A 12,560-nucleotide genomic window follows, 5' to 3' on the forward strand; every position below is an offset into this window, starting at 1 on the left:
TGGAAATCAAGTTTTGTTTTTATATGAACAGAAGCAGACCATCTAGAAATATTTCAGTTTATTTAAATTGTTAAGTAGAATATGAAACCGAATTTGTAGCTAGTACCAGAGGATGGACTTAACTGTTTGGTGTTTAATGAGAACAGCTTCTACACAGGATCCCAAGAGACTTACAGAAAAGGGGCAAAGCCCTAATATTAAGCAAATAAAACTCATGTTTCAAACAGATTATACAAAAATTGATTTATACTTCATTTCCCTTTTTTGATATTTAGAAAGTGCAGATTTAACAAAAGGTAGCCATATCCTTTCTATGTACAATGCCGATTATAATTATGCAAAACTGTCAGTCTGTTATCCAAAAATCCCAGTGTTTAGCTCTCAAACCTTAAGTCATGGAATTGAGTAAGCATTAAAGAGGGTTAAAATAAAAAAGCTAATGCCACATTCCAGATAAAGGGAAGCAACAAATACATTAATCTAACAACAGTAGGTTTAACCTAAACTTTTCAAAAAGCTTAACATCATTTCATTATATTTTTAGTGGAAAATTAGGGATTATTTGGCAATGCTGCTTTTTACTAGTAGTAAACAATGATAAAGTCAAGTGTGGAAACAACCTAAGAATAACAACCAGTGAGGCATATAAAATTGTTTTTAGGGCACTATCTGAAAAATTTGTGGATTTTCATAGCAGATACGTCCCTATGTTGTTTGCTTATGTGAGCCAAGAGGTCATTAAAATGCTATTCACGACACAGAAAGACTTCTCAATGGAAGCTGCTGTCCTAACCTCAGCCTCTGCTAGAAATGAATCATGCTATTCACAATTCTTTCAACAAAGGTATCATCTTAGGATGCTAGCAGCATAGCAAACTTAACTTACCCTATCCTAATGATAAGCAATGAAGCAAAACTAGAAAAAATGCTGTGAAAAAAGAACAGGGTTAGAGACGGCTAGAGATCTTATCGTTACATGAAAACCCTTTTGTTGTCCTTTTTCCAAACCCATGGTAACACAAGTTTTCCAAAAGGATGTGAAGACAGGACTTAAAATTAATAATATTCTGAAGTATTTCTGAATCTTAAGGTAAAGACAACTTAACACTGAAAAAGTGTTCTTCAGAGGCCAAATCTCAAGACATTTGGCAAACATGTTAATAAAATTCACTCCTCCTTCCTGCTTTTTCTTTTTTAAAAAAACAACCTGTACTAGGCTACCAAGCTGCTAGAGGAGTTGCCAAAATGGAGACTACTCAAATGTAGGCTAAGAGATTTATTCTAGGAAAGTGAATAGGCTATACACCTAATTAGAAAGACAAACCACAACACCCTCCAAACACTAGTGCATGCAGTTAACTCTTCCATTTCATAAGCTCAATGGATAGACAGGAAGGGAACAGAGAGAGGAAGAAAAGCAGAACATAGAAGTAAAACAGCCAGTGAAGGCATCTGGGACACGTTTTAGGGCCGAGAGCAAATGAGGGGGAAGACACCAATGAACTGACATTGGATAGTAGGCAGTTAGAACTTATCTTTCCGTTTACCTAGCAAGTTACATCAGTGCTTTATATTAAACTTGACAAACCTACTAGTTTGTCCCTTTCACTCTTAAATATACCATGAGGTGGTGGGGGAGGGAGAAGCAAATAAAGCAGCATGCAGGGAGACGCAAGGAAAAAGTGGCCAAGGAGAAGAAATGGTGGCAGGAATAGTTTTAAATATCAAGGCCACTTAAAACAAGACTCAGCAAACCAAAGCTATCACTTCTGCATTACCCTTTGTCCTCAATTAACTACTTTGAAAATGACAGCCAAGCAAACCACAAACATTTTAATGGTTTATGTTTGGATGATATGTCTCCTGCACATGCTTCCACCAGAACAAAAAAGGAAAACCAAAGAAGTTCCTTTCCACATAAGGCACAGGACAAAATTAACCCCATTTACATATTCAAGGCGAAAATGAGTGTTTTCCTGGCTTTTGTTTCTTTTGCTATCACATGTCTATAGATTATAGGGACTCAAGCACATTATCCATGACAGAAAATTCCACTGTTGTACAAAATAAAATTGTTAATTCTAACTTTATTCTTATACAATTTGCAGAATAGATTTGAAATGATTGCTATAGGTTTTAATGTTGATAAGAACTGGACTATAATACAACTGAAATGCAGCTGAGCTGAGCAAGTACATTTAAAAATGAAGTCACAGACATGATTTTTCTATACATTTTTTTGTTTGAAGAAAATTATGATAAAGTCAGCAAGCAGTCACAGATGAAAGAACAAATAAAATAGGTGGCTTGGATAGTTAAGATGAGAAACAAAAATATCTGTTTAGAGTTAAAAATGGACAGAGTGGTTTATTTTGCAGCAAGAAGAGAAAACGGGGTGGTGGATGGCAACTGATAGAACAGGAGAATGCTCAGCAGCATTTGCTCTTCCAGCCTGTCACGCCTCCTCCACTGCTGATATCTACATTTTCACTGTTGGGCTCTTTTACAGGGGTCTGCAACAAACACACAAGGAAAATAACTCATGAAAAAACACTGCTATGGATAAAATTAAGTTTCAACAGGAATATTCTCATAAATGTCAATTTATACAACAAAATATAATTACAATCACATGAGATAGGTTCCCCTCCATGCAAAGTAAAGATCTGGAAGCTTTGTTTTGATCATTTTGCCTGCTTCCTCCAAGCTGTGAAATACTGTAGACATTTCCTGGCATCCCTTTATAAAGCTTCTGAAATCTTCTCTGCTCTAACTCTTAAATAGATTTTGTTATCTTCTAGCCCTGACCTCTGAATATGTTTAGTACTTAAAAGGCATTGGGATGGCTGGGCGCGGTGGCTCAAGCCTGTAATCCCAGCACTTTGGGAGGCCGAGACGGGCGGATCACGAGGTCAGGAGATCGAGACCATCCTGGCTAACACGGTGAAACCCCGTCTCTACTAAAAATACAAAAAACTAGCCGGGTGAGGTGGCGGGCGCCTGTAGTCCCAGCTACTCGGGAGGCTGAGGCAGGAGAATGGCGTGAACCCGGGAGGCGGAGCTTGCAGTGAGCTGAGATCCGGCCACTGCATTCCAGCCTGGGCGACAGAGCGAGACTCCGTCTCAACAACAACAAAAAAAAAGGCATTGGGAAGCAGGTTGTATAAAACCAATGTTAGGTATATGTAACGTCACAGAAATAAAACTGCCCTTTTCTGTTTAGTTATCTGCCTTTTTAGACTAATTTTATTACTGTACGATAGTTTTAAAAAGGCAATTTCAACTGATTAAGTGAAAAGGAGTGGAGCAAAATGTAGTGATCTAATACATGTTAAAAATGGATATAGATGGCTGGGCACACTGCCTCACGCCTGTAAGCCCAGCACTTTTCGGAGGCCAAGGTGGGAGGATCCCTTGAGGCCAGGAGCTAAAACCACCTTGGGCAACATAGTGAGACCCCCATCTGTATAAAACATTTAAAATACTAGCTGGACACAGTGGCTCAAGCCTGTAGTCCCAGCTACTCAGGAGGCTGAGGCAAGAGGATCACTTGAGCCCAGGAGTTCAAGGCTGCAGTGAGCTATGATCACTCCATTGCACTCCAGCCTGCGCAACACAGCAAGAGAGTGAGACTCCTCCCAATTCCCCTAAAAACACAGAAAAACCCCCAAGGAGATACAACAAAATACTAACAGTAGCAACCCTTAGGTGGTAAAATTATGGTTGATTTAATTTTATTCTTAGTATAATTCTGTTTTTTCCCAACATTAAATATTACTTTGAAAATCAGAAGGGCCAGGCGCTGTGGCTGAGGCCTGCAATCCCAGCACTTTGAGAGGCCGAGGCAGTTGGATTGGATCACCTGAGGTCAGGAGTTCGAGACCAGCCTGGCCAACATGCCAAAACCCTGTCTCTATAAAATTACTAAAATTAGCTGGGTGTGGTGTTGCACGTCTGTAATCCCAGCTACTCAGGAGGATGAGGCAGGAGAATCGCTTGAACTCAGGAGCAGAGGTTGCAGTGAGTCAAGATCCCGCCACTGCACTCCAGCCTGGGCGACAGAGTGAGACTCTATCTCAAAAAAAAAAAAAAAAATCAGAAGAATACAGTATTTTAAAAAGGCAGGCCCATTCTTTATATATAAAAAATATTTTTAAAGTGATACCTTACATACACAAAAGTACATAAAGCTTAAGTGTAAGCCTGATGTATTTTTGGTATATACTGTCAAACTACCAGATCAGGATATAAAACATAATATTCCCAAGAAAGAGCTCTCTTGTGCCCCTTTCCTGCCAGTACTGCTCTCTTCAAGTTACCCAATATTCTGATTTCTATCATCTAAGATTAGTTTTTTTTCTATCCCTATCCTTCATACACATGGAACCATAGTTGAATACATTCTTCTCTGTGTGACTTCTTTCCACTCAGTATCAGTCTTTGAGATTTATCGGTGCTGTTGTATAAAACAGTAGTTCATCACAACATTTTGAAAGCCAGGATGTACCTGAGAACTTATTCTCTCATGGAAACAATATAAAGTTAAGGGCTTGTGTAGCCCAAGGGAGAAAAAATTGAAGTATTTCAAAAATATTTTAAAACCTCAAGTAGCCTAAGAGAAGCCTAGTGAATTCATCCTGAGGTGACACTGCTACTTGCCCTTAGAGCTCACCTACTTACTCCCACTGCCTAATGGGATTCTTCTCCTCCATGTGTGTCAAAGCAGCAAATTATGCATTAGAAAGACCTCTGTGGGGTTTCCAGTACAAGTGACTTTGCTCCTAAAAGAGATCTTTGAGAAAGATGTAAAGAAGAAAAAGGGGGCAGACCAGCACCCAGCAAGAAAAAAAAGTACAGTTGCACTGGAAATTCTCTCTGGAAACTTCCAGGTATGGGTCAGGTTAAGGACAACCAGGGAGGCTCCTACACTGATTTTCTTAGCATCTCACTCACTATCTTTTTAGAATTTAACTTAGATCCTTGAAACAGACTCAAAAAAACAAAACAAAACAAAAAAAAGGGTATCTCCTGCAGAGTGAAATCTTGTACAGCCAAAATACGTAAGTTGAAGTTGAGTTTTAATTAAGTTTATTAAAAGTTTTAAGCTGGCTCCTAGCTAAGAATAAGAAAAGGCCAATAACCAAATAGAAAAATTGGGCAAAGGAATAAACAAAAAAAAATCACAGAAAAGGAAATGTAAAAGTGATTCTTAAACATATGATTTTAGATCGGGTGAGGTGGCTCACGCCTGTAATCCCAGCACTTTGGGAGGCCAAGTTGGGCAGATCACCCGAGGTCATGAGTTCGAGACCAGCCTGGCCAACATGGTGAAACCCTTTCTCTACTAAAAACACAAACATTCGTTTGTGTGGTGGCAGGCGCCTGTAATCCCAGCTACTTGGGAGGTTGAGACAGGAGAATCTCTTGAACCTGGAAGGTAGAGGCTGCAGTGAGCAGAGATCGTGCCACTGCACTCCAACCTGGGCAATAAGGGCAAAATTCTGTCTCAAAACAAACAAACAAACAAACGTTTTTAAATGCTCAGCCTTACTCAGAAATTACCAGCAAATTAAATCTGCATTTTTTAACCAATTAGACTGGGAAAGATCTGGGTCTTGTAAATCCACTGTGCTGGCCAGGGTGTGAATAAGACATATTCTCATATACTGCAAGTGGGTGTATAAATGGGTATAACCCTCAGGACAGACTTGGGCAGTATTTATCAAAATTGCAAATGTACATACATGTATGCTCTTTTCTGAGAACTTCAGAATCTGTCCTTCAAATGTATGTGCGTATGGAAAATAATTTAAATATAAGATTATACACCACACAGTTTATGTGCACATAAGTTTGAAAATAATCTAAATGTCCACTGGGAGACCTGTTCAATTATGATATAAACATTCAAAGGAATAGCATATAATTATTTAAAAAGTAAAATTATTTTGCTTATAGTAAGTGAAATAAGCAAAGTGACAATCAGTAGAGTATGTTACCTCATCTGTTAAAAAGAAAAGGTTGTGGGGGAGGGGTGGGACAAAAATATATATTCATATTTACTCAGAGTAATAACTGATAAATTAATCACATCAGTTACCTGAGGAGTAAGGGGAAAATGAGGAATTGGCAACTGATATTGAGGGAATCAAAGGGAACAAGGTGGGAAATTTCTGTATCCTTTTTTTTTTTTTTTTGAGACGGAGTCTTGCTCTGTCACCCAGGCTGGAGTGCAGTGGCTGGATCTCGGCTCACTGCAAGCTCAGTCTCCTGGGTTTACGCCATTCTCCTGCCTCAGCCTCCCCAGTAGCTGGGACTACAGGCGTCCGCCACCTCGCCCAGCTAGTTTTGTTTTTTTTTTTTTTGTATTTTTTAGTAGAGACGGGGTTTCACCGTGTTCGTCAGGATAGTCTCGATCTCCTGATCTCGTGATTCGCCTGTCTCGGCCTCCCAAAGTGCTGGGATTACAGGCTTAAGCCACCGTGCCCGGCCTTCTGTATCCTTTTTTTTTCTCCTTTTAAATGTTTGAAGCAAAAGAATGAATCATGTAGCCAAATAATTAAGTTAAAAGATGTTTTAAATTGCTTTCATTTTAAGTTAATTCTAACGTGAAGGAATTTTACATTTGCTATTTGAACTCATAACTTCACTGCATCAGTGTATGGATGTGTATGAAAAAAATTGCTACCTAGTATTTGGGCCTGCTTACTTGGGAAAACTCTAGACCAAGCTTGTCCAACCTGCAGCCTGCATGCAGCCCAACACAACAAATTCGTAAACTTTGTTAAAATATGATGAGATCTTTTTGTGTGTGATTTTTTTTCTTTAGCATTCGAGCTATGGTTAGTATTAGTGTATTTTATATGTGGTCCAAGAAAATTCTTCTTCCACTGTGGCCAAGGGAAGCCAAAAGATTAGACACCCCTGCAAGTCTAGACTGAGATCTTTATTTATTAGTATACTAATACTTTAACCTTTAATAATGATAATAAGGAAAGCTCTACCTCACTAGGACACAAAATTATATATATAATGGCTATATAGCATTATTAAAAAAAAAAAAAAAAGCCAAGACTGATGAGAGGATCAAAGGACATAGTATAGACAGAAAGTAAGCAGAAACCACGAAGACCAAAAAGCCCAGAAAGAGAAAGGACATAGAGCCAAGAGTGTTTCACTAGGTCTTGTGGTAACTCCTGCCAGTCTTATCCTGGTCTTTAACTCGACTGTGAATACTGGATAATGTTTCATCCTGACCCACCAATGTCTGAAATACAAAGTATCTTCAACCAATTTTAAAAGAAGCATTTTTCTATTTCTTTTATTCCCTTAATTAAAAATACAATTTTTGGTACATGGCTCACACCTGTAATTCCAACACTTTGGGAAGCCAGGGTGAGAGATTCCCTTAAGGCCACGAGTTCAAGACCTGCCGGGACAACACAGTGAGACCCCTATCTCTACCAAAAAATCTGAAAATTAGTGAGGGATAGTGATGTGTCCTCGTGGTCCTAAGCTACTCAGAAAGCTGAAGCAGGAGGATGGCTTGAGCCCAGGAGTTCAAATCTAGCCTGGGTAACACAGACCCCATCAATTAAAAAAAAAAAAGGAGAGACCGAGCTAGGCTTGATGGCAGACCCCTGTGGACCCAGCTACTAGTGTATCACTGGAGACCAGGAGTTTGAGGCTACAGCCAGCGTGATCACACTTACGAACAGCCACTACACTTCAGCCTGGGCAACACAGTGAAACCCTGTCTCAAAAAGAAAACAAAAAAAAAAGGTAAGAAAGAAACACATTTTTTTCCTAGTTGTATTCTTCTATTCTTTTGCTCTTCAAAAGAACAATAAATAATATAGATTTATTTTCTCAAGAAATTCTAATGGGTTCACCTTAATTGTGAAAGACTGTTCTTTTGCTTTTATAATTCAAAAAAGAAACCTGTTGAAATTTCAAAACTAAACTGCCTATAGTCAGTACATGAATCTGCCCTATGATCCCTCCCCCTTACCACCATCACTCTCTTGGAGTGCTATTTAGAGTTTGGCATCTACCCTTCCAGTTCTCTATTTGCTAAAAATAAAATGTATCTGCATGTACATATGTCTGTTTGGTATATCATATAATCTTGAAAAATGAGATCACTTCACATTTTATATCCTAATTTGTGTGTGTGTGTGTTTTTTTTTTTTGAGACGGAGTCTCGCTCGCTCTGTCGCCCAGGCTGGAGTGCAGTGGCACGATCTTGGCTCACTGCAAGCTCCGCCTCCTGGGTTCACACCATTCCCCTGCCTCAGCCTCCCCAGCAGCTAGAACTACAGGCGCCCGCCACCATGCCCGGCTAATTTTTTGTATTCTTAGTAGAGACAGGGCTTCACCGGGTTAGCCAGGATGGTCTCAATCTCCTGACCTCGTGATCCGCCCGCCTCAGCCTCCCAAAGTGCTGGGATTACAGGCATGAGCCACCGCGCCCAGCCCCTAATTTGCTTTTTATCACTCAATACACTATGGAGATCTTTTATACTTAGTTTAATTGCTGTCAGCCTCTCTCATTCTCTGAAATAAAATTCAATTTTTGATCTGACTGGATTCTCATAGAAAAACATCTCCTAAAGCAGGAAGTCCCAAAACATGATATGCAAAGGAAGCTGGCAGATTCAAAAGGGCACCAATTTTTTAGCCCCACTAAAGAGCAACAACTGATGACTGTTTTTTCCAGTTTGAATATTCAATTGTAGTAAACAGATACCTACATTTCACTCTAAAAATTAGGTCCCTTGGTTTTAGTGACTCTATATAAAGAATTTACTTCAATGTTAAGTATCTCAACTCAATCTCTTATAACTGCTCAGAAATTTCACTAAATTTATATGTGACATACCACCTCTATTACAGCTAATGTCTGTCCTTCCAAAGTGGAGAAAGAAAAAAAACTGGTTGGTTAAGAAAAGGTAAAAACAAACATCTACCTTTTATATATAGGTTGGTTTTAAAAAAAATTAATATTTCAAATATAAAAATAGAAAGGTTACCAAATGTAATTACATTTTCTACTATACAACATCTGCTTCTTTTTTAGGGTGTGTGTCAGATTTTTTTTTTTTTTTTGAGATGGAGCCTTAGTCTGTCGCCAGGCTGGCGTGCAGTGGCGTGATCTCGGCTCATTGCAACCTCCGACTCCCTGGTTCAAGGGATTCTTCTACCTCAGCCTCCAAAGAAGCTGGGATTACAGGCATGTGCCACCACACCCAGCTAATTTTTGTATTTTTAGTAGAGATGGGGTTTCACCGTGTTGGCCAGGACGGTCTCATCTCCTGACCTCATGATCCGCCTGCCTGAGCCTCCCAAAATGCTGGGATTATAGATGTGAGCCACCGCGCATGGCCAATGTATGTCAGATTTTATCTGTATTTATTTGCATTTAAAATTACAACAGATTGAACAGATAATTCAGGATTCATAACCAAATCCATGCATTATACCTGGTCACTTGAGGGAAAATATGAAAATCGGATTTCTTAATTTGGCTACATGTTACTTATACTAGCAAATATTGAGAGTCACGAATCTTAAACCCAGAAACAAACCTGAGGTAAAACATGCATTCCTCAAGATCACATTTTCAGCATTATTTATTTTCTTACATAATAGGTTTTATTCAGTATGTACAGAATACGTACATGCCCTTTATTTGCCTGAGAAGTGACTAATATGGTAGAATAGCAATTCTGTGGCAATAACTACTTAATAGATTCATTTCTTATCTTAAAATTTCCTAAATTATCTGAGAATGCAAAGTACTCATTAAGAGAAATGAATCCAAGAATAAAAAGGCTAGAAAAGATAAAAAACTGGAAAAAATAATGGAACTAGGGACTAGACAGTGACTGTGGAGCTCAGAATATTAATGGTTACCACTGACTAGATCCTTCAGATTTCTAGATGGCTTTCTGTTTCCCCAGTTACTTACAGCCAAAGTCCCCAACCCCAGGGCTGCGGATCCTTACCGGTCCGTAGCCTGTTAAGAACTGGGCCACCCAGCAGGAGGTGAGCAGCAAGTGAGTGAGCATTACTACCTGACCTCTGCCTCCTGTCAGATCAGTGGTAGCATTAGATTCTCACAGGAGTGCAAACCCCACTGTGAACTGCACGTGCAAGGGATCTAGGTTGCATGCTCCTTAGGAGGATCTAACGCCTCATGATCTGAGGTGGGACAGTTTCACCCAATATGGTCCATGGAAAAATTATCTTCCACAAAACCAGTGCTTGGTGCCAAAAAAGCTGGGGACTGCTGCCCTACAGAAACAATACCATCCAAACTCAAATTCTGTATGTAAATCCAGTACTTCAGAATAGACAAAATATTCAACAGAGATACTCAGGTACCTGGCAGGAAGTCAAAATAGGAACCTACCTTTCGAAGGATATCTTCAGCTAACGTGAGGAACGCCTTTTCGATGTTTATATTTGCTTTTGCACTAGTCTCAAAAAACCTAATACCATGCTCCCTTGCAATCTAAAACAGAAACAAAATATCATCATAAAATTATCAAGCATGGGTTGCCAATTGCTGACTTTAACATCTTAAATATTAATCTTATTCTGAAGGCAGTGGTCCCAACTAGAATATATAACACAGAATATTTCAGCAAGTCAAGCTCTTTCATTAAACAAACAAAAGTAATCTCCTTACCCCAAAAGTTTATTTCAGATATACTAAAACAGATACTTCACCCTGGGGGCAAACTTACAAGAAGCTCAACCTGACTTCTCAGGGTCTAATTTCTGCTCACCGCAGGCTCCTGACTGTCACATTTTAGAACCATACAAATTGATACATCTCCTTAAAGTCCTAAGTTTAAAAACTGAGGATTACTGACTTACATTTTTCTCTCTTTGTAGTTTAAATAAGGATAAAAATACTATGGGAACATTTGATTCCCCCATACATGTTAAATATGCACTAAAAAACAAATTCATTCAAATAATAAAATATTTCCAACAAGCATTTTAAAAACTATGTAATTAGCTTAGTGCATTCCATCACTATTACTACAAAAATAATCAAAAGCGGCCGGGCGCGGTGGCTCAAGCCTGTAGTCCCAGCACTTTGGGAGGCCGAGATGGGCGGATCACGAGGTCAGGAAATCGAGACCATCCTGGCTAACACGGTGAAACCCTGTCTCTACTAAAAAAATACAAAAAAAAAAACTAGCCGGGCGAGGTGGCGGGCACCTGTAGTCCCAGCTACTCGGGAGGCTGAGGCAGGAGAATGGCGTGAACCCGGGAGGCGGAGCTTGCAGTGAGCTGAGATCCGGCCACTGCACTCCAGCCTGGACAGCAGAGCGAGACTCCGTCTCAAAATAAATAAATAAATAAATAAATAATCAAAAGCAGCATTATATTTACAAAGAGCAGAATATCAGTTTAATTCAGATTTTTACCTGTTCTCCTTTTCCTTTAGGTACAACTCTTTTGTCGTCCATATCACACTTGTTTCCTAGTAACATTCTTTCCACATCTTCATTGGCATGCTAAAATGAAATAAAATTTTACTTTTACATACTACCATGAATTATGGCTTAACAGTCTTTAAAAGTGACTTTATTCTCTCAATTTAGAGTGTCATTTCTATAGCTTTAAAGTTTTAAAGCAGTCACCCTAAAACTACCCCATGCTAAAAGCCTACACAAATGCTTAGATTACCTAGCAAAAGAAACACAATTCTCAAGACATACCCATGTCAAATATTATTTCCTCCCTAAAGGAGGCTGTCTGCTTTCTAGGTATGCTCTTTCTTACTAAAATAGAAGACAGAGGCAAAGAAATTTGCATAATCTAAATCCAGGCTGGATCATTTCCGATTTTATAATGCATACTACCCTATAGAAGCCTTAATTTAAAATTGTATAGAGCCCTTAAAATCTCAAATAGCTGCATTGCTATGGCACAAGGAGGTCCATGCAGAAAAATCAGTTAAAAACAAGTGGTTGTCCCCTTAAGATCCCAAAGATAATTTTTGCAGAAATAGAAAGATCTATCCAAAAATTCATACGGAATCTAACATCAAAATAATCTCTCTTTTTGAGACAGAGCCTCGCTCTGTTGCCCAGGCTGAAGTGCAGTGGTGTGATCTCGGATTACTGCAACTTCTGCCTCCCAAGTTCAAGTGATTCTCCTGCCTTAGCCTCCTGAGTAGCTGCGAGTAGCTGGGACTACAGGTGTGTGTGCTACCATGCCAGCTAATTTTTGTAGTTTTTTAGTAGAGACAGGGGTTTCTGCCATGTTGGCCAGGCTGATCCCAAACTCCTGGCCTCAAGTGATCCATCCCGCTTGGCCTCCCAAAGAGCTAGGATTATAGGCATGAGCCACTGAGCCTAGCCAAAGTAATATTAGCTGCGGGAGTCAAATTTCAGAACTTCACTACAAATCAAAAAGTGTAGAACTGGCATAAGGACAGATACACAGACTAATGGAATGGAATAGAGAGCCCAGAAATAAATCCTCACATACTTAGTCAAATGATCCTCAACAAGGATGCCAAAACCAGTCAATAAGGA

At 39.3% G+C, this 12,560-nt stretch overlaps 1 protein-coding gene across 1 annotated transcript in view; it reads right to left on the bottom strand.

The window, feature by feature from the left end:
• Positions 1-12,560, bottom strand: part of RAB10 (RAB10, member RAS oncogene family) — a 107,597-nt gene continuing 95,037 nt past the window's right edge. Inside the window, exons 4-6 of the mRNA XM_033176340.1 lie at positions 11,445-11,534; positions 10,415-10,516; positions 1-2,513 (exon numbers count right to left, since the gene is read on the bottom strand). Of these exons, the coding sequence (XP_033032231.1) occupies positions 2,430-2,513; positions 10,415-10,516; positions 11,445-11,534 (276 nt within the window). The 3' untranslated portion in view covers positions 1-2,429. The remainder of the gene's footprint in view (positions 2,514-10,414; positions 10,517-11,444; positions 11,535-12,560) is intronic.

This window comes from Trachypithecus francoisi, unplaced genomic scaffold (genome assembly GCF_009764315.1).
Source record: "Trachypithecus francoisi isolate TF-2019V2 unplaced genomic scaffold, Tfra_2.0 Lachesis_group17, whole genome shotgun sequence".
NCBI lineage: Eukaryota > Metazoa > Chordata > Mammalia > Primates > Cercopithecidae > Trachypithecus > Trachypithecus francoisi.